At 43.2% G+C, this 22,326-nt stretch overlaps 1 protein-coding gene across 6 annotated transcripts in view; it reads right to left on the bottom strand.

Annotated features, from left to right (window-relative positions):
• Nucleotides 1-42: 42 nt before the first annotated feature.
• The window catches only part of LOC138303601 (rap1 GTPase-activating protein 1-like), a 256,978-nt gene continuing 234,694 nt past the window's right edge, over nucleotides 43-22,326 (bottom strand). For 5 of the 6 annotated variants that reach the window (XM_069242891.1, XM_069242892.1, XM_069242888.1 and 2 more), the window contains 5 exons: nucleotides 13,578-13,704; nucleotides 12,523-12,625; nucleotides 11,162-11,247; nucleotides 10,941-11,010; nucleotides 43-8,186 (listed from right to left, as the gene is read on the bottom strand). In XM_069242891.1, the coding sequence (XP_069098992.1) occupies nucleotides 10,987-11,010; nucleotides 11,162-11,247; nucleotides 12,523-12,625; nucleotides 13,578-13,704 (340 nt within the window). In that variant the 3' untranslated portion in view covers nucleotides 43-8,186; nucleotides 10,941-10,986. The remainder of the gene's footprint in view (nucleotides 8,187-10,940; nucleotides 11,011-11,161; nucleotides 11,248-12,522; nucleotides 12,626-13,577; nucleotides 13,705-22,326) is intronic. The other variant, XM_069242887.1, reaches the window with a different exon arrangement.

Raw genomic sequence — 22,326 nt, 5'->3', positions numbered from 1 at the left:
TCAATGAGATCACTAAGTTAATGAAAACACCATGTGTGCTGGTTACCATTTCTGGATTTATTTCAACATAACAGTTCCACAGAAGGCGACAAACACAGCAAACAGAAGCTCACAGACGACAACATTTGCATAGGTCCCAGCACACAAACAATATTGCATCGGATCAAATGGTATTGCTGAAGTTGGGATGGTGCGACAGGACTTGGAAACCAACATCTTTCAGGCAATTCATCTCTCAATTATCTCATCTTTGGATGGGATCTTCATATGTTGACAAGTAGCCCTTCATCCTTCAGACTGATAGCATTGAGGTCAGTTAAGTAGAATTGGTTTCACAGAGGACAAATTCAGCATGCTACTGCGAGGACCATGGTTCATAAACAACTTTAATGAAGACATAGGGGGTGATCTAATAGAGTTTCCACCCGCCGAATTTAAATATTTTTGGAAATAACAAAAACATTAGTTTGAAGGGCGGGCCCATCATGTTGACGCAGCCAGCTGTGTGTCAAAAAAGCATTGACAGGAACCGCTCTGACAGAGGTTCTTCCAAATGCTTTAGAAATTGCTGCCTCTTTTGACTCATTTCTAGATTTGGCAGCCAGGGAATCCATCAGGATGATAAAGTAATTTATTCCATGCCCCTGATGGAGTAAACTCAATCCGCCAAAATTTAAATCACCCCCTTTGTCTAGATTTTACCACCTCACTCTCCACTGTGCCCCCGGCTCAAGGATTTTATGTTTATTATTCAATTACACTTCCAAGGTCTTTCTTTACTGATGAGCCTCTCAAATATCAGGTTTTACATTTATGATTTTCTTTCTCCTATTCTACAGGTGTATCAGGTACGTATTTTCTTAGTTCATTTTCCTCTCCATCAGACAGATTTCCTGCCTCATCACAAAAGTGCCAACACTATTGTCTCGTCCTGTTTTCTCATAAGCCACACTTCAACCCCTTCTCGCACAGTTCACTTTAGCTTTTAGCTAGCCTCCCTTAACAAGTAGGTTAAAACGTGGTAGAGTTAGAGGTCTGCGACAACAGATCTTTGGAGGGAACTGATGATTTGGCTCCCAGAGATGGCTTTGTATGTTCTCAATCACCTCATTGAGGTGACCATTGCTGAAATAGCTCTCAAGATGAGTGCCCCCGCCCCTTGTGCCTGGCAAAGACCTCTCTGCTGCACCAGCCCCCAAGGTCCCTGGGAAATGCCTGAAATCTGTACATGAGTCCTTTGTGACAACCATCAGTGGTGGCTAAAGCGTGTGCACTGATCATGGATTAGCAACTCAGTGTGTTGGGTATTCGCAGGCATTGCTGTGACAAGAGCAGCCACCAGAACAAAAAAAGAGATCACTGTAACAACTCCGAAGAATGGAGAAGGATTTTTTACTGCTCCATATATATAAAGGATTCTGCTTCTACGAGACTATAACATGAGCTGCATCTGTTGCTAGAGGTAAATTGATAGTGTTAGCCTTTATATGGACTGATTAACCATCTGTTGTGGTGATGTTGTGGTGATGACAGAAACAATGAGTGAGTTCCACATTCAACCCACTTCTGTCCAGCTTGAAGCAGTCTATTGTGGCTCAGATAATTAGTGGTTACTCATCCAAGTTAGATTTGGCAATGAAAGCCGCAACCTATAATGACAAGCACTATTTCAACTAATGGTGCGTGTTAATAGCAACCAGTCACTTGATGAAAGAAGGGTGCCTAGATCCGCTGGCACTTGTAGTGGCCTGTGCATTGGCTATTTATCTACCTTGCTGTCCTACAACCCTGAATCAGTTCTTGCGACATCCCCTTTTAATGCTGGACTTAAAACTGCTGGTGTAAAGGCACCTGCCTCGTCTAAATTTGTGCTATTCTAAATATTTGTATTTATGTTACCAGCATCCTTTTCAGGACTGTATGCTAAGGTAATAGCCTTATTTTTTATCTATGCTAGACAGAGAGAAACCCAGCTTGGCAGAGAATCTGAGTGTTATTCAAGCTTGGAGTAAAACTATGCTGAGAGGAGGGGTATGCAAAGGGGTTGATTTGAGAAGCCGAATAATTAAATGATTTGACCATTGGAGGGAAGGAAGAGGGAGAAGCAAGAACAATTCAAGGCAAATACTTTATATACTTAAACAAGTTGGTGGCTGGTGACCAAACTGAGCATACCCCAGGAGACATAATCTAATTGGTGTATGAAGTAGGACAGCAAATATGACGGTCCTTCTGCTGATGAATCTAAGCATAGTTTTCAAGAGGATGCATTGACTACTTGCTATATAAGTGGTAGAAATCTATAGGAGAATGAAGAGGGAGAAGAGGTTGTTGGGCTAGGGCAAGCTGGTGAAGATGGAAGGATGCAACTTTGTGGTCTCCCCAGAGTGCCTTTTATGGAAGCATTTAATTTCGTTGAAATCATTCTAAGAATGTGACTACTCATGTAACTGGATCTTTATATCGGGACCCACCTTCCACCACAGCAGGTCTGCTCTTTATTCAACAGGACTCATTCACCGGAGCTTCATTACAGCTGACCAACAGACATTCCCCTCCATTGGGCTGCCAGAAACTGTCAAAGTGCCTTGATTACTTCTTCATAAAGATGATCTGTTACCTTCTCAATCTTGATGATCAATTCCCTTCCATGCTGCAACATATGTGTTCCTCAAATCCAGTAGGAATTGGGCAACCTGATAATTGACAATGGTTATTCCTAGAGTTCTTCAGAGATCAGACGTGTGCTGCTTGGGTACTGTTCATCCAACATCTGTTTCTCCTATGAAGGCAGATAAATGAAAAAAGGCAAAAAGCCATACTTCATGTAGACCTGTCCTCTAAGGGACTGAATTAAGGTTTGGTAGATTGATTATTGTGGCACAACATTACGGATATACTGTCTGCTTTATTGCAAATGCCTGAGGGTATAATAAACTTGTGTTAAGATGGACAGGATAGCTGTCACATTTTGTGCCAGAGTAACCCCTCTGCTAAACTTTAAATCAGTCCCTCAAAAATGCTTGATTTTGGGAAAAGGTGGAGAGTGGACCACAATGTGTCGTAACAGCGAACATCCGCTGCTGTCAGGGAAATATCTTTCTCACATGTTCTATCCCTTCTATGAACTGAGCTGCCACAACCCAAGTACTGCCTTCCCAGATAAAGATCCTAACATGAGATTTGTCAGAATTGATGCAGACTACTAACGAGAAAGAGGCATGACTCAGGGCCATCAGAACGAGGGAAAGAGAGTGCAATTTCTTCCCAGGACCCACACCTTTTCAGGACCACACTTATGCTCAGTTTATGAGATGATGTGTCTTAAATGGTTACTAACCAGGAGATGCTGCAGCTTGTATGTTACTCTATCCTTACAGGAGTTTTTTTAACTTAGAAAAGAGGTGGTCAGATGACGTGGGGTCCTCATGATGTTTTTCACCCTGGCCAATGCTGAATGAACATGTACATGCATGGTTAGATTGTGCAAGTGGACATTTATATGAAAGATAGATCACTGCATGCTTCTGGAGGTAGTAACAGGTTCACAGTACAATACTGCATGATTACGCACAGAACTACATTCTTGACAGAGGACTGAATATCCAGTGAAGAAAATGTAATGTTTAGAAGGTCTTTCTGACAGCTCCACATGAAGATATGGCTGCAGAGCTTAGGGAAGTGGCAGCTCAAATGTTCAGAGTTGGGTTTGTAAGGTACAAAGTGGCTCTTTAACATTCCGGATGACATGAGTGATCAGCATTAAGTAATGTAACTATTCAGGTTCAGAACTGGCTATTTAGGAGACATAGGTGAATGTTCTGCATTTATAGCTGGATGCTGAACATAAAGACCTGATCTGCCTAGACAACATACAGAGCTGCTCGTGAAGAATCCATAACTAGCTTTTAAACATGAAAAGCTTTATGGTCAGTACACTGAACAAGGTATTTAACCTACACTACTTGCTGCCTGGAACATATTACACAATATTCAACACACAGACAGATCTTTTCAGCACACAGGTCTGGCTCTTAAGCACACTGAAATCCTGCTGCAACATACAGAGCTGGCTGTCCAATCTGCAGGACATGGATGGGTAGCACACTTAGCTAGCTTTTTGACATACAGAACCTGATGTTCAGTAAATAGAGATAACTTTTCAGCACACATTACTAGCTTGTCAACATACAGAACTGATTGCTTAACATATAGAATTAGCTTTTCAACATACAAACCTTAATGTTAAATAGACAGAATGTGACATGAGGCACGGAACTAACTGTTCAGTGTGTAGGCTATACAATGCTTCTGTGTTCCATACGCAAAGCTTGTTTTGCAAATAGAAACTAGTTGTTCTGTAAGTAGAATCCAGTGTACAGCATACAGAAAAAGCTGTCCAGTATACACAAGTGGCTTTTCAGCAGACGGAAACGTTCAGCATAGTCAGCACATGTCCAGCATACCTAACATATCTTTCAGTATACGTCAAGGGATGTCCAGCATGCAGAACCTAATGTTCAACATAAGTCAAAGATGTCCAGCATACGGAAGTAATGTTCAGCATAGTCAACGGAGGTCCTGCATATGTAACATATCTTCCAGCATATGTTAGCAGATGTCCAGCATACGGAAGTAATGTTCAGCATAGTCAACGGAGCTCCAGCATGCAGAACGTAACATTCAGCATAGTTAACAGATGTCCTCCATACGTAAGATATCTTTCAGTATCTGCCAATGGATGTTCAGCATGCAGAACCTAATGTTCAGCATACGTCAACAGATGTCCAGCACACGGAAGTAATGTTCAGTATACGTAAACGGCTATCCAGCATGCAGAAGTAATGTTGAGTATAGTCAACTGAGGTCCAGCATGCAGAAGGTAACATTCAGCATAGTCAACGGATGTCCTGCATATGTAACATAATGTTCAGTATATGGATGTCCAGCATACAGAACAAAATGTTCAGCATATGTCAACAGATATCCAGCATATGGAACACAGTTTGATGTTCAGCATAGTCAACGGATGTCCAGAATACGGAACATAATGTTCAGCATATGTCAACAGATGTCCGGCATATGTAACATAATGTTCAGTATACGTCAGCGGATGTCCAGCATGCAGAACGTGGCATTCAGCATAGTCAATGGAGGTCCAGCATGCAGAACATAATGTTGAACATAGTCAATGGACTCTCAGCACAAGGAACAAAATGATCAGCATGTCCACCATAAGGAATGTAACGTTCAGCATAGTCAACGGATGTCCAGCATGCAGAACCTAATGTTCAGCATATGTCAACAGATGTCCAGCATACAGAAGTAATGTTCAGCATATGTCAACGGAGGTCCGGCATACAGAATTTAATATTTAGCATAGTCAAAGTATGTTCAGAATGAAGAAGGTAAAGTTCAATATATGTCTGCAGAAGTCCAGCTTATGAAACATCACATTCAGCATAGTCAACGGTTGTCCAGCATAAGGACTGTAACTTTCAGCATAGTCAACGGTTGTCCAGCAAGAAGAACCTAATGTTCAGCATAGTCAACAGATGTCCAACATACGGAAGTAACGTTCAGCATAGTCAACTGAGGTCCAGCATGCAGAATGTAATGATCGGTATATTCAGCGGACATCCAGTACACGGAACAAAATGTTCTACAAATGTCAACAGATATCCAGTATATGGAACGTAACTTATTGTTCAGTGTAGTCAATGGATGTCCAGAATATGGAACATTATATTCAGCATATGTCAACAGATGTCCAGGATATGTAAGTAATGTTCAGCAAAATCAACTGAGGTCCAGCATGCAGAACGTAATGCTCAGTATAGTCAGTGGACATCCGGTATATGGAACAAAATGTTCAGCATATGTCAACAGATATCCAGCTTATGGAACATAACTTATTGTTCAGCATAGTCAACAGATGTCCAGAATATGGAGCATAATGTTCAGCATATATCAACAGATATCCAGGATATGTACCACAATGTTCAGTATACCATATGGATGTCCTGCATATGTACCCCAATGTTCAGTATACCATACGGATGTCCTATACGTCAACGGATGTCCAGCATGCAGAACGTAATGTTCAGCATGAGTCACAGATATCCAGCATACGGAAGTAGCATTCAGCATAGTCAACAGATGCCCAGCATACAGAACAAAATGAACAGCATAATCAACGGTTGTCCAGCATACGGAATGTAACGTTCAGCATAGTCAACAGATGTTCAGCATGCAGAACTTAATGTTTAGCATAGTCAACGGGGTGTCCGGCATACAGAATGTAACGTTTAGTATAGTCAAATTATATGCAGAATGAAGAACGGAAAGTCCAATGTATCTCTGCAGGTCTCCAGCTTAGGAACGTCACATTCAGCATATGTTAACGGATGTCCAGCATGCAGAACATAAAGTTCAGTAAATGTCAGCTGATGTCCAGCATGTGAATCGTAAGGTTTAGCATAGTCAATAGATTTCCACCATATGTAATATAACGTGCAGCATAGTCAACCGATGTCCAGAATGTAATGTTCAACATACTTCAACAGATGTCCAGCATATGGAATGTGACATTCAGCATAGTCAATGGATGTCCAGCATGCAGAACGTAATGTTCAACATACATCAACAGATATCTAGCATATGGAATGTAACGTTCAGCATACGTCAACGGTTGTTCAGCATATGGAATATAGGGGTTTATTTACAAGCCCCTTGCGCCACCTATGCGTCACTTTTTCCCATAAAAAAAGTGACGCACTGGCAGCTCTAGAGGCTTGTAAATAAGCCCCATAATGTTTAGCATAGTCAAAGGATGTTGAGCATGCAGAACGTAATGTCCAGCATATGTCACCAGATGCCCAGCATATGGAACCTAATGTTCAGTATATGTCAACAGATATCCAGCATGCAGAACGTAATGTTCCGCATACGGCAACAGATGTCCAGCATGCAGAACGTAATGGTCAGTACATAGAAGTGGCTCTCTAGTTTAGCTAATGTATAGTTCAGCATACAAAGCGTCTGTCCAGGATAAGGAATATAGTATTCAGCTTACAGACGTGTCTGCACATGACACTCAATAAGCTGTTAAATGTACACAATGGGCTGTTATGCAGGGAGCATCACCCTAAAGATCCTTCATAAGCTGGCTACACAATTGCTTGCTCAGAACTGCACTTTCATAGTAGAGAAGTGCCTGTTCAACATAGACACATTGCTAGTTCAGGGTGAAGTGTTTACTGCCTATTCAATGAAAGTGGCTGCTTCTTCAGGGTAGAACACTGCCTGCGGAATACACCTGACTGCCTGTGCAGGAAATTCTGCTGCCTATTGGGGGTAGAGAGCTGTCTTTTCAAAGCAACTGACTGCCTGTGCAGGATATATAGCTGCCTATTAGGGGTAGAGAACTGCCTGTTCCTTAAAGTGACTACTTGTGCAGGATAAAGATATATTTTCTATTAAGTCTTGTGATGAGCCTCTTTGTGCTACCAGTATAGCTTGGTTACATTAGATTCACTACACAGCACATATTATACATTAAGTTGAGCTTTTTGTTATTGCCAACTATCAGGCACTCATTCCCAAGTGTTCTTCCCTCAGAGGTTTTAGAAACTTGCTAAGAAGGCCTTCATTTATACAACTGAATTCCTGGTGTTGAGAGTCCATAAGCTACAGGAATACATTGGTCCACAGATAACTTGAAGTTGGGAGAGCAATACACTTATATATGGTTATCTACTGGTATGAAAATAAATACATATTCATATATATATATATATATATTTGGCATGGAATAGAGTTCACAAGGACTAGGGATTAAATGGAAAATGGGGAAATATTTTCTTCTGATGAAGCACACACAATTGACTCAAACTCTGGAAGAGTTTGACGAAGATGCGCTTTCAGCAAATTGCGCTTCTGTTCAGACTGTGCCAACAACATGATGCACATATTTTGAAATGCACTGGTTCCACAGATACTCAAGATGGCGGCTTCGTCTCCCATGATACCCTGATGGTCGTCTCTTTTTTCCTTTAAGAGTGGTGCAACGTCTCCTCAGCATGGGCGTGCATCAAGGACCCCCAATTCTCACTAAATGCCCCCAGATCAGCAGCTCAGGCCGCATGGGATCAGGGGCAGGTGAATAGTTACTTCATACAGATATCCTGCAAGGACAGAAGAGCATGCATTACCATCTGAGGAAACACATATGACCAGAGGACAAAAAGCCAGGGTAAAACAGAGACAGAGCAAGAAGGAAGACAGACCTATGTTGAAAGAGTTTGGTACACAAAGAGGTAACAGTCACAGTGGAAGGCAAGGCAAGGCAGCTGAAAGGAAGACATTCACACAGCAGCATGGGAGAGAGATGGAAGCATATGCAATGAAGAGCACTATGTTATGATACAGTTTGTATGTAGCCCAGTTTTCACCACTTTTTACAACCTATGGTCATTGTTTCTGTTTATAGCATGATCTAGGGTTGATCTAGCAAGGAAGATGCTGCTGAGGAGGATTTGTTCTCGTTGATGATGTCACTGTCGCTGAGGGTTTACCCCGTGGTGGGTAGTTCTAGGACTTAATGTTAACCAGTGCAGAAACACATGATACACATGTGAATGGGTTTGCTGTTTGGGTGCTTTGCGAGCGCCAGTGTCTTTGTATGTTTCGACAGGTATTCTCACTGACCTTGTGTGGAGCTGGTATTTGTTGTGCATGCCCTCCTCTGGGCTTTGCAATGAATGGACTCAAATTGGCAATAGTTCTTTGGTGCAGTGAGATGCAGAATGTGCTGCATGGTTTGAGGCATCTCATGTGGTTTTTAGGGTGTTGTGTGGTGCTCCATGGAGTGGCACACATATTTTGAACAGTAATTGGAAAGAGATACAGATGTAAGGAGAAGACCAAGACACAGAGATTAAAGGAGAGTTAGATTTTCTTTAAAGAACAAGAAGAACTCAAATTAATTCCTTAAGTATGATGCCATTAACCCCCTCCCCCCCCAAAGCCAGGGTTCCCAAAACCTCAATAGGATAGAGACAGGGGTCTAATGTCATGATAGTCCCTAAGAAGTGAGTCCATTTTAACCTCAATACCTGCAATGCCTATTTATAAGCAACATATATAGGAATACCACAACTTCCAAAAACTACCTAAATGAAGTTTTCTTGCACACTGTGAATTCCAGGAGCAACTTTGAATACTAACATGGATTAAATTAAGGTATGAAGGACAATGATAAAAATATAATACTGCATACATCATGTTGGAATTATAGGGCAAGGTCGCTGTGGTTGTGCGGGTAGAACTTAAGTGAGAACCTTGCTGTGGTAAATTACTTTTCACTCACCTGATACAATGCTCAATAGTGGTAAAATCACTGTATCCCCTCTCCTGACCTGCAGAGTTCCCACAGATTTGTGATACTAATTTGGCTGGTAACTGGTGATCTAGACTGAATTGCAAGTACCAGCTGACATGTAATTGGGCCCTCAGTGTTGTCCCAAATCCAAGTAGTAAAATCTAGAGGACTCTAAGACCCATATTTATACTTATCTTAGCTCTGCATTTGCGTCATTTTTTGACGCAAAAGCGGCGCAAACTTACAAAATACAATTGTATTTTGTAAGTTTGCGCCGCTTTTGCGTCAGAAAGCGGTGCAAATGCGGCGCTAAAAAAGTATAAATATGGGCCTAAGGGCCATATGTACGAACACATTTTCCCATAGACACAGAATGGGTAAAACCCTTTGATACATCTGGCCCTAATATTGCATGTGAATATTTTCTATGTAGTCTCCAACTCCATTCATTTTAGGAGTCAGGTGAGTTGGGAGTGAAAGTGAAATCTCGGTGTCTTCCAAGGAACCGGCCATCGAACTGGGTTGTGGCATGTGGGACGAGCTTAAGTGGCCAAGAATAATTGCAAACTGATGGTTCTTTTTTCCATTTGGTCCCACTTTGCTTGGATTAAAACTATTACGAGGATGAGGCTTCATCCACCAAGAGATACAGGTAATAGGATGCTATGGCATCACAGAGTGGTTGGCATTTATCTAGGGTGCTCTGTAAAGCAGACCCGATTCATTAGGCAAGCCAGCTGCCTTCAGTGGCTAGTCATGATAGTTATCACATACTAACTAACTAGAAGTGGAGTATTTTTATTTCCGGGTGGACGCTGGGCACCTGCAACCACTACCCAGGATCTCTATTTTTCAGGGAGTCATTGAGGCCCATTCAGTATAAGATCAGATGGGTAGTAGGCAGCAATATGTCTTTTGTTTTCCTATAACTCAATTCCAGAAATGTATGTTGATTACATAATGCAGCCAGTAGTCTGTGATCATCGACTCCTTCCATCAAGAAACAAACTCAATTTTCCTTTATTCTGATGTCTCACAGACTTCCATGGCTAGTAGGTAGACACTCAAAGATTTGTAACACCAACTCCTTTGGTCTACAGTTTCATCTACGTTGTCTACATAAAAGTTGTAGCTTCATCAGAGAAGTTCTGTTCCACAATCTAGCTACAGTGAGGTTTTTGTTTATAGCCATTAATTTATTCTGGTTCTCCTCATCTCTGGTCTTGCAGAGGGATGATTTGATTATTCTCTCCAGTTTAAGGGCTCTTAGATATTTCATGCTTGATGTGTTCTTCACGTATTTGCTTCTCAGGACTGATACACTCCAACACAATCCAACACCATTCAGATTGTGCACTCTAGGTTTAAGAGAATATGAACAATTATCTATTTCATGCAACTCTCCTCTAAGAAACTGCTTGCTCAAATACATTTACTTAAAAAAAATTCTATTACAAATACAGACATCCCAATAATTTATCCGACTTGGATGACACAATTAAGGGAAAAACAATGCCAGGGTTATGTGGACTGGGTGCCATATTCCTGCCTCATTTACCTGTGCATTACCCAGCATGCACTGCGACACCCCTCCAGCGATGACATCACACACAGCACAAAATGGAGGCCTGCAGGACAAGGAAATGTCTTCTTTTAGCCAAATTCTGTTCCACCCATAGGACTCGCTAAGCTAGTAGCCTAGGAACCTACACATGCCATCCTTACTCCTGTCTGCAGCAGCAGGGGAGGGGAGAGCATGAGAGCTAGCGAGACACTTACCGGAATATAGCGCTGGGAGTCGGTCTCATTGTCTTTCACCTTTTCCTCTGACTCAGAAGAGCTTCCAAAGCGGAGGAGTTTGGTGACTAAAAGAAAGGTCAAGAAATTATGTGGAAACCAGGAAAATACTAAATTCTAGAAGTTTTTATTCTGTCACTGGGCATGCACAAACCAGCACATTCACACACATGCAAATAAAGGTTGTCTTTTCTACATATTTTCTATTATTTTCCATTAACCTCAATGTCATACACAAAACAGACTTCAATAAGCTTTGCTTCCATATTGATATTTCTGATAAATTGTAGTTATCTGCTAGAAAATTGGTGTGTAATGAGAGTAGAAGAGGACAGTCAGCCAGGTCACATATGTTTTTTTGAAACCTTCACTTCACTAGTTTCACATCACTCTTCATTATATGCGTATTTCAAATGTGTTATCACTGTACTGTGTAATAGGATTTTAGAAATTCTATTGTCTAGTTCCAGTTGAGTGGCCAGTGGTTGCCTCTCTGATGCGTGGGCTTGTGCGGTGAGACTGTGACTCACTTTTGATCATTGCTCGTGTTGCATTTGCGCCAGTGCTGGGTGCAGTTACTTTTGTAGTCACCCTATCTTAGAAGACTGATTGGTTATAGCCTCGATCTCAAATCCTCCTTTTTGTGGTCAGAGAAACACACAATATGAAACCCCAAGAGAGAGGAAAGGACTTTTAGACCATTGGCCATTGCTTGCGGAATAAGCCCCCATGATACTTGAGATAAACTAAATAACACATAGGGCCCGATTTAGATATTGGCAGACGGGGTACTCTGTCACAGCGGTGTTGGATATCTCGCCTGTCAAAATATAAATCCCAAAGGATATAATAAGATTTATTTTTTAGAAGACGGGATATCCGTCACTCTTGTAACAGAGTAATCTCTCTGGCGAAATCTAAATCCGGTCTATATTCGGGGTCAGACTGCAAAATCTGAATATTCAACTAAGGCCTGGAACTTCATATCTGGCTTGTGACCATTAACACATGATCGATGTTTTGAGGCACTTCCACCTCACCGTAGTGAGACCGAAGGTACAGCGACATGCTGAGGACGGTTTGCTTGAGTCTACACTCCAGGGTGTGGATCATGATAGGCTGCTATGTGTCTACTGTCTTTCTGCTCTAGGTCCTGAGGTCCATCTAACCTGCACAAGTCTAGCTTCTCAGGCTATAGTATGTTTGCTTCCTCTGACTCTCACTGAGGAAACAAGTGGGCATTCAGGAACAATAAAATACGATCAGAAATACTGCAGCATGACTATGAGGAAGAGATTTAATAACCACCATCTTGATATTGAGCTGTGTAGCTGTGTAGATACCTGGTGAGCTGCCATTGCTGGGGGTACAAGCGCTATCGTCAAACCACCCGCTTTGGCCAAGGGAGTCCCGCTTTGACTGACCATCTGAGCAGTTCATCATTTCCTGGAGAGGAGAGGAGAGGGGAGGGGGGGAGGGCACAGGAGAGGACAGGAAAGGGGATGTGAGAAGAGAGAGAGGAGAGGAGAGGAGAGGAGAGGAGAGGAGAGGAGAGGAGAGGAGAGGAGAGGAGAGGAGAGGAGAGGAGAGGAGAGGAGGAGAGGAGAGAAAAGGGGAGGGGAGTGAATGGGAAGGCGAGGAGAGGAGAAGAAAAGGGAGGGGGAAGAGGGGAGAAGCAAGGACAGGCGAGAGGAGGAGGGGAGAGAAGGGGAGAGGAGGAGAGAGGAGAGGAGAAGAGAGGAGAAGAGAAGAGAGGAGAGCAGAGGGAAGGAAAAAGAAGGGAAGGGATGGGAGTGGAGGGAAGGGAAGGCAAGGGAATGGAAGGGAAGGTTAGTCAACTATAATTGCCAAATAGGAAATGTATGCAGCACATTGTTAATGGAAATGATACTGTAGACACTGCAGTGAGTGGAAGGCAGACAGGAACGGGAAGATTTGTTTGTTTATGTGTGAGATGAAGTGGGTGAAAGGAGACATCCTGTTATTGACTTAGTTGCAGTATTTTATGTGGCTGGTCAAAGGATGCACCAACCCTGACAAGTACTTGTAAGCCCTTGCAGGCACTTCATGCAGATGTGGAACCTTATGTCAGGGTTTCAGTGGATCTGCCTACACTGCAAATGTCGTTCATGGGATGTGGCCTGCAGAACTAAACCAATATCCAGAGCCTAATAATTTGCTACCTGACACCATCAAATGGCTCAATTTACCTGATATAGTAGCCACCTCTTCCAAACCTGGCCAAATGTTTAACAAATTACATCTTGCATTTTCACCTTGTTGGTCAATGTTTGTTCAACAAGAGAAGAAAGAAGCTACAAGCACAGAGATGCGGAAGCAATCAAATGAAAAAGTGATGTTGGAGTGAATGTACAGCAGAGACTTCCCTCGGCCTTACCCCATCATTGTCTTCCTCCTCCGATGTCTCGTTCTCCCGTATCCCACTGCAGCAGCTGCTGGCGTTGGACGAAGAGCGTGAAAGGGGCTGCATGACACAGTAACCCGATGTCTGGGTGGATAGAACCCTGAGAAACACAACACAGATTTCAGAACCTTTTTCCATTTCTTTTATATTGTTCACTGTAGAACACGAAGCAGGGAGCACTCTAAATATATCAAGAACAGCTACTAAGATTGAAGGTGGACATGCAACAAGCAAGGTGCAGCATCCATTTGATGGAGTTACTCAAAAACAGAAGTTATATTCATGTTTCATGGGTGATGCTCTCCATAAGGAAATACCAATTGCATGAGCCTCCTCCCCCACTGAGGTGATAAAACAGACACTGAGCTTTAACGGATATGAAGGCTCTGTCTGTATGTCTAAAGTCAACAGTACCCAGCTGGTAAGGATGTAACTATAAGTTTAGCATTGCCAATATACATTATATGAGGTGCACGTGTACATCTACCAACAGCAGTATTCTGCTGAACAAAGTGTCAACAATGTACAGCTGGAAGGGGTTTATCTGTTTATTTAGCGTCAACGCTGTACAGCTGAAAGGGATATATTTGTACATCTAGAGTCAACACTACAGTGGGAAGGTGTGTATCTGTACATCAAGAGACAACAAAATACAGCTGGAAGGGGTTTTTATGCAAATCAAGAGACAACAATATACAGCTGTAAAGGGTGTATCTGTACATCTACAATCAACAATGTGCATCTAGAAGGGGTGCATTTGTACAACTTCAGTCAACAATGTACAGCTTGATGGGGTATATTTGTACATCTAGAGTCAACACTGTACAGCTAGAAGGGGTGTATCTGCCATCTAGAATCAACACTGTACAGCTGGAAGGTGTGTATTTGTACATCTAGAGTCAACAATATACAGCTGGGAGGGGTGTTTATACACATCAAGTGTCAACAATATACAGCTGGGACGGGTGTATCTGTACGTTTAGAATCAACAATGCATGGCTGAAAGAGGTGCATCTGTACATTTACAAGTCAACAATCAACCACTGGAAGGAGTGTATCTGTACATCAAGAGTCAAAAATGCACTGTTGGAAGGGGTGTATCTGTGTCTAGAAAGCCAACAATGTGTCGATGGAAGGGGTGTATCGGTGCATATGGAGTCAACAATGTACAGCTCGAAGGGGTGCATCTGTACATCAAGAGTCAACAATGCACCACTTGGAAGGGTGTGTCTGTGCCTATCGAGCCAACAATGTGCCACTGAAAGAGGTGTATCTGTACATCTGGAGTCAACAATGTACAGCTGGAAGGGATGTATCTGTACATTATGGGCCATATGTAAGAAAAAGCGGAGGAGTCCAGCAAGTCTCTGTTGGAAATGGCGTCCCTGCAGGGTCACCCCCAAACTTTTTGCCTTCCTCCTCTTCTTTTTCTGACCTCATGTTTGCTGGCTTTAGGGCTCTCAGGACTTCACCACTGCTAACCAGAGCTAAAGTGTGTATGCTCTCTCCCTAAAAACATGATAACTTTGGCTTATCCCCAATTGGCATATTTAATTTACTTATAAGTCCCTAATGAGGTGCACTACAGGTGCCCAGGGCCTGTAAATTAAATGCTACTAGTGGTCTGCAGCACTGATTGTGCCACCCACATAAGTAGCCCCTTAACCATGTCCCAGGCCTGCCATTGCAAGGCCTGTGTGTACAGTGTCACTGCCACTTTGACTTGGCTTTTAGAACCACTTGCCAAGCCTTAAAGTACCCTTTTTCTACATATAAGTCACCCCTAAGGTAGGCCCTAGGTAATCCATTGGGGAGGGTGCTATGTAGGTAAAAGGCAGGACATGTACATGTGTGTTTTATATCACCTGGTAGTGAAAAACTCCTAAATTCGGTTTCGAGTACTGTGAGGCCTGCTCATTTAATAGGCTAGCATTAGGACGCCTCATACACTGTTTGAGTGGTAGATTCTGATCAGAAAGGGGTAAACAGGTCATACTTAGTATGGCGAGAATAGTAATAGAAAACCCTGCTTATTGGTGAGGTTAGGTTATATATTACTATTTTAGAAAAGCCACTTTTAGAAAGTGGGCATTTCTCTGCACTTAAAACCATCTGTGCCTTTCAGCCTGTCGCCAATCAATGTCTGGGCTGGGCTGCTTGACAGCTCCCTTGTGCATTTCACCCAGACAACCACAAACACAGGGCACTCAGTCACATCTGCACTCATCTACTTACTGAAAGGGTCTTCCTGGGCTGGAAGAGTGGAGGGCTTGACACTTACATTTAAAAGGACAGTAGCCTACCCTCACACAATGAACTGCCAAACCCCCTACTGTGACCCTGGCAGACAAAACTGTACTGAAAGGGGAACTTGTGCAGTTCAAAACCACTGTTTGAAATCTCCCCCCACTTCAAAGGCTTTCTTGGAGTATATAAACTGGGTCGCTGACTCCACCAAATCAGACACTTGTGTACCTCAACCTGCAGCCTGTCAAGAGGAACTACCCGGCTGACCCAAAGGACTTATCTGGACTGCTTTGCTGTGAAGGACTGTTGCCCTGCTGTTGCTCTGCTGCCTTGCTGGCCTCTGACTTTGCTGAGAAGTGCTCTCCAAGGGCTTGGATTGAGCTTGCCTCCTGTTTTCTGAAGTCTCAGGGCCAAAAAGACTTCATCTCTTCAGGAAACTCCATGTGCACTGAAAATCAACGCATGGCCTGCCGGAAACGATGCACAGCCTGCCATGATAAATCACTGCACAGCTGAGCCAGAACAACGCAGCACGTCTTCCTGAGTGGAAATTCGACATGGCATCTGCCTTGCAACAGAAGATTTGACTCATCGCCCTTCCAGATCAACACACAGCCGAGCCGGAACAACACAGCCCAATTCCCAGCGTGGAAAATTGATGCAGCGCCTGTTTTGTGACCGAAAATTTGACGCATCACCCTACCGGATTGACGCAACACCTGTTCCTTCTTCCAGCATGTCAAGGATTTCCCTGCATCGTATATGGGCATCAAAAAGATCCCCTCATCACAGTGAGGAACCAAGACTGCGCACTGAAAATCGACGCAATACGCTTGCAGCATGGAAAGAAACGCAATGTCTGTGCCTCGCCACAAAATCCGGCGCACACCTTATTTTCCCACGCATCTCCTCCTCTGCGGTCTCTGGCCGTGTAATTTCTTTACAGAAACCAGGTACTTTGTGTAACCAAGAGACAATTGCTTATTTCTAAAAGTTAAGACTCTTAAAGCTTGCAAAAGTAATATTTCAACATATGCTTATTGAATCTTTATCATTTTGAAATTATTGCATTCAGATAATTATTATCTATTTTCTAAACCTGTGTGGTGTCTTTTTTTGGTGTTTTCACTGTGTTAATATATGATTTATTGCACAAATACTTTACACACTGCCTTCTAAGTGAGGCCTGTCTGCTCAGTGCCAATCTACCAGAGGGTGGGCACAGGATAATTTGGATTGTGGGTGACTTACCCTGACTAGGATTGTGGTCCCTACTTGGACAAGGGTGTATACCTCTTCCAACTAGAGGCTCCATTTCTAACAGTCACCTTCCCACCCTGTGTCACTGGAAAGGGGTAGGAATGCACTGTATTGAAGGCAACATGGTGCATTCCTCTCCTTTTCCGTATCCTGGCACACAATGGGCTGCCTAGCGCCAACGCAGGCATCCTTGCACCATGGTGCAAGGGTGCCTGCGTTGCATGCAGGATTGTTTTTATGCAGGAAGGGGCACCTTCCTGCACAGAAACATTCCTGAGAGGTATTTTTCTCTTTCTATGTGTCCTGCAGAATGCAGCACTTATAGAAAGAGCACAAAACACGAGAAGCAAAGACATTTCTCCTTGCTGCATCTTTCTTGGGGAGGCGTATTGTTTTGGTACATTCCCAGGTATACTTGTTCTTGTAAATCTGGGAATGCGTCAAAATTCATGGATGTTGCATGGGAACACCCAGAACACCTATAGAAACATCTTCCCAGTGCAGAGTAATGCAACACAGCGATTTGCACTGTGTTTCTTTACTCAAGATTTATAAAGCCACTCAGGGCCATGCAAGGTGGCCTTGAGTGGCTTCATAAATGCAATTTTTCATTTGCGTTGCAAAAGGGCTCATAAATATGCCCCAGTGGGTCAACAGAGTACAGCTGCACTGGGTTATTTGTACATCTAGAATCCACAATGTGTAGCTGGAAGGGTTGCATATGTACATCTAGAGTCAACAATGTATCACTGTAAGGGGTGTATCTGTACATCTAGAGCAGGTGTTCCAACCAGTCGATACCAAGACACCTTTAGAGTAGCGCACATACTTGTTTTCATTTATGTATAAGCACAGGGTCACATTTTCCTTTTAAAGCTAAGGGAAGGTTGTGTTTATTTTGCAATATTGTCTTCAGGCCACAGATTGCAGGGCCTGATAATGAGCAGTGCTGAAGTGTGGTTTATGACTGAGGGCACAGAGGTAAAGAACTGAAACACCAGGTATTTAAATCTTAAATAAAAGTCCTTGTCTACTTGTGTGAGAACAAAATGATGTTTGTGAATGTTTTTAAATGGGAAAAAATTCAAATGAAGTGTTAAGTTAATGAGTAAGTTAACTCTTCATTTTAATTGTCTCTCGTTTCAAAGTGTCACATTTACAAACAGCAGGTCTCTTGCTCCCAGTGGGCAGTAGACACTTTGCCATGTTTATATCTGAAAAATAGTCATTATTTTAAAAAGGAGAAGATGACGAAAAATATTTATATGAAACATTAAGTCAATTATGCTGTAATACTTTGTGAAGCATGTTTCTTCACTCTAAATTCCTCCAATTGAAATAAGTGGTTGTATTTTTCTGTTATAAATATGGCAGTGTGTCTACAGGCCACTGGGTGCAAGATGCCTGCTATTTGTAAAGACAACACTTGAAATGAGAGAATATGTAAATGATGAGTTTTATGGAATCCATATAAACCTAAAATTAACTCTTTGGTTTAAATCTCTCCCATTTCAAAGAGTCACATTTGCACTCAGCAAGCATATTGCTTCCAGTGAGTTTGGAGACACCTGATCTGCAGTCAACAGGTTACCACTGAAAAGGATTGTATTGGTACGTCTAGAGTCAACAATGTGCAGTTCGAAAAGGGGTATATGCACATCTAAAGTCAATAATGTACCGCCGGAAGGGATATATCTTTACATCTAGAGTCAACAAGGTACAGCTGGAAGTGGTGTTTATGTACATCTAGAGTCAACAATGCACCACTGTAAGGGGTGTATCTGCAATCTAAAGTAACAATGTGCAGCTGGAAGGGGAATATATTTACATCTAGAGCCAACAATGTACAGCTAGAAGAGGTGTAGCCACACATCATGAGTCAACAGTGCACCACTTGGAAAGGGTGTATCTGTACATCTAAAGTGAACAACGCACCACTGGAAGGGGTGTATCTGTATATCTAGAGGCAATGATGTACAGCTGGAAGGGCGGAAGGGGTGCATCTCTACATCTAGAGCCAACAGTGTACAGCTAGAAGAGGTGTATTTTTATATGTAGAGTAAATATGTACTGCTGTAAAGGGTGTATCTACACATCTAGAGTCAACAACACACCACTGGAAGAGGTGTACCCGTATATTTAGAGTCAACAATATTCCGCTGGAACAAGTGTGGTGTGTTTGTTCATCTAAAGTCAACGATGTACTACTGGAAAGGGTGTTTCTGTATATCTAGAATCCCCAATGCATCACTAGAACAGGTGTATCTGTACTTCTGACGTAAACAATGCTAAACTGGAAAAGGGTATACCTGTACATCTAAAGTTAACATCGTATTGCTGAAATGGGTGTATCTGTACATCTAGAGTCAACACTGTTCAGCTGGAAAGGGTGTATTTGTACTTCTAAGGTCAACAATGTACAGCTGGAAGGAGTGTATATGTCCACCTAGAGTCAATAATGTACAGCTGGAAGGGTTGTATCTGTACAACTGGAGTCAACAATTTACAAGTGGAAGGGGTGCATCTGTAGATCTAGAGTCAACAATGTACATCTAGAAGGGGTGTATTCTTACATCTACAGTCAACAATGCACCACTGGAAAGGGTGTATCTGTATATCTAGAGTGAACAAAGCACCACCAGAAAGGGCATTACTGTACATCACAAGTGAACAATGCCCCCACTGGAAGGGGTACATCTAGAGTCAGCAATATATGCCTGAAAGGAATTTATCTGTACAACTAAAGTCAATAATGTACAGCTGCAAGGGGTACATCTGTACACCTAGAGTCATTAATATACAGATGGAAGAGGTGTATCAGTGCATCTTGACTCAACAATACACCGTTGGAAGAGGTGTATGAGGGAGGCTGGCCTGGTTTGTAGTGGGTACCAGAGCTACTTACACCTTATACCAAGTCCAGTTATCCCTTATTAGTGTATGTAGTCAGTGTCTAGAAGCCAGGGTTCTCTAGTGGTAGAGTGGATGAGCAACCAAGGCCTAACTTGGAGACTTGCAAAGCTCATACAATATCACTACACAGTCACAGTCACAGAGTACTTACACACATGAAACAAAGTACTCAGTGGTACAAAAATAAAGGTACTTTATTTTGGAGACACACTTGCCAAATATACCTTAAATACTATACTTCCTTAGGAGGTAAGTATTATACACAATATATACACACTAGGATCCAAAAACAGGTAAGTGAACAGTTAAAAAATGGTGCAAATAGTGAAAATCACAATAGTTAGAAATAAGCCTAAGAGGAACACAAACCGCATACTAAGAAAGTGGAATGCGGATGTTAGTTTCCCACATAGGCAAGTGTGGTGTGTATAGGGGCACTGGAAGTGTAAGAAAACACCAAAGGTAAGTAATAGAACCCACCCCAGAACCCAGGAAAGTAGGAGTAAATCACAGTAACTTTCCTACTACACAGAAGAAAACGAGAAAGAAGATAATGCAAGAAGCAGAAGAGACTGCAAGACACCAACAACAGATTTCTGGACCAGATTACCTGTAGAAGAAAGGGACCAAGTCCAAGAAGGACCAGGTTGAGTCTACCCAGGAGGGGGATTCAGAGGGGGCCCACTGCAGTCTGGAGAGCCCTCAGAAGACCAGGCAGCATGACTAGGAGTCCCACAAGACGAGGACAAAAAAGGTGCAAATGGAGGCCCAAGCAGCACTATATCAAAGGTTCCCACACCGCTGGAGAACATTGCAGGAAGCTATACATCTCAAGAGGGAGTGCTGGGGACTGGAGCTGTGCTGTGCACAAAGAACTTTGTGAAAGATCGCTTCCAAGCCTTGCCAACAGCAAATCACATGGTGCACGGGGTACTGACTTGCGTGGGGAGACAAGCTCTTACCTCCACCAAAGTTGGACAGCTGGACGTCCGGACCGTCTGGACCACTTCAGTCCACTACCTGTGTTGCTGGATCCAGGCACTTCACCAGGAGAGGGGACCCAAGCCACCGGTCATTGATGCAGAGGGTACCTGCTGGAGCAGGGAAGTGATACCTTCACTTCTAGGGAGATTCCTTCGCTCTTGTGGTGCAGTCTGAAGACTGGATGCCTTCTGAGGATGCATGACCGGGGAACAGTTGCAGTTGCTGGCGCAGGAGCTGAAGTTACAATGTTGCAGAAGTCGTCCTGGCTTCTTTGTTGCAGTTTTGTAGTGTTCCTGGAGGTCCAGATGCAGTTTCTTCAGTGAGAAGCTGAAGTAACAAATGCAGAGGATTCCTGCTGGAGTCTTGCAATCCGAATCTGAAGAACCACCCAGAGGAGAGACCCTAAATAGCCCTGAAAGGGGGATTGGTCACCTAAACAGGTAACCACATATCAGGGGAGGGCTCTTATGTCAACTGCTGGCATTGGCAGCTCAGATGCTCTCAGAGTACCCTGCCCATCCTGAAAACAAGGTGGCAGAACCCAGGGACCCTCTGGAGGAGCTCTGAGCACAACCCCTGGGATGGTGATGGACAGGGGAGTGGGCACTTCCCTTTCCTTTGTCCAGTTCCGTGCCAGAGCAGGGACTGGGGGTACCTGACCCGGTGTAGACTGGATTATGCAAGGAGGGCACCAAATGTGCCCTTGAAAGCATTTCCAGTGGCTTGGGGAGGCTACCCCTCCCAGCCTGTAACACCTATTTCTAAAGGGAGAGGGTGTCACATCCCTCTCCCAAAGGAAATCCCTTGTTTCTGCGTTCCTGAGCTTGTGCTATACAAGCAGCAGGGGGCAGAAACCTATCTGAGGGATGGCAGGAGTTGGGGCTGCCTGGAAAACCTCAGAAGGCTGGTATGGCAATACTGGGGGGCCTCTAAGGAGCCCCCAAAGTGCATCGAATCATACAACCAATGCTTGAAAAAGCCTTGGGGTATGATTCCAACATGTTTGATACCAAGCATGGCCATATTCAGAGTTACCATTATCTAGCTAGACACCTGTGTCGAGTACACATATAAAATGGCATCCCTGCACTCACGAAGTCCAGAAAACTAGTCCTGGATGACATGGGGGCACCTCTTCTATTGCAGGGGTGCCCTCACACACAGGTACTCTGCACCTAGCCTTCAGGGCAGGAAGGCCTAAAATATAGGTGACCTATGAGTGAGCTAGTGCAGTGTAAATGGCAGTGAAAGAGAGCGTGCACCATTTCACACAGGCTGCAATGGCAGTCCTGTAGAAGCCTTTGCCAGGGCTCCCTAT

This window comes from Pleurodeles waltl, chromosome 7 (assembly GCF_031143425.1).
Source record: "Pleurodeles waltl isolate 20211129_DDA chromosome 7, aPleWal1.hap1.20221129, whole genome shotgun sequence".
Lineage (NCBI taxonomy): Eukaryota > Metazoa > Chordata > Amphibia > Caudata > Salamandridae > Pleurodeles > Pleurodeles waltl.
Note: the sequence above shows the minus strand (reverse complement) of the source record. Positions and strands in the feature narration are given on the sequence as shown.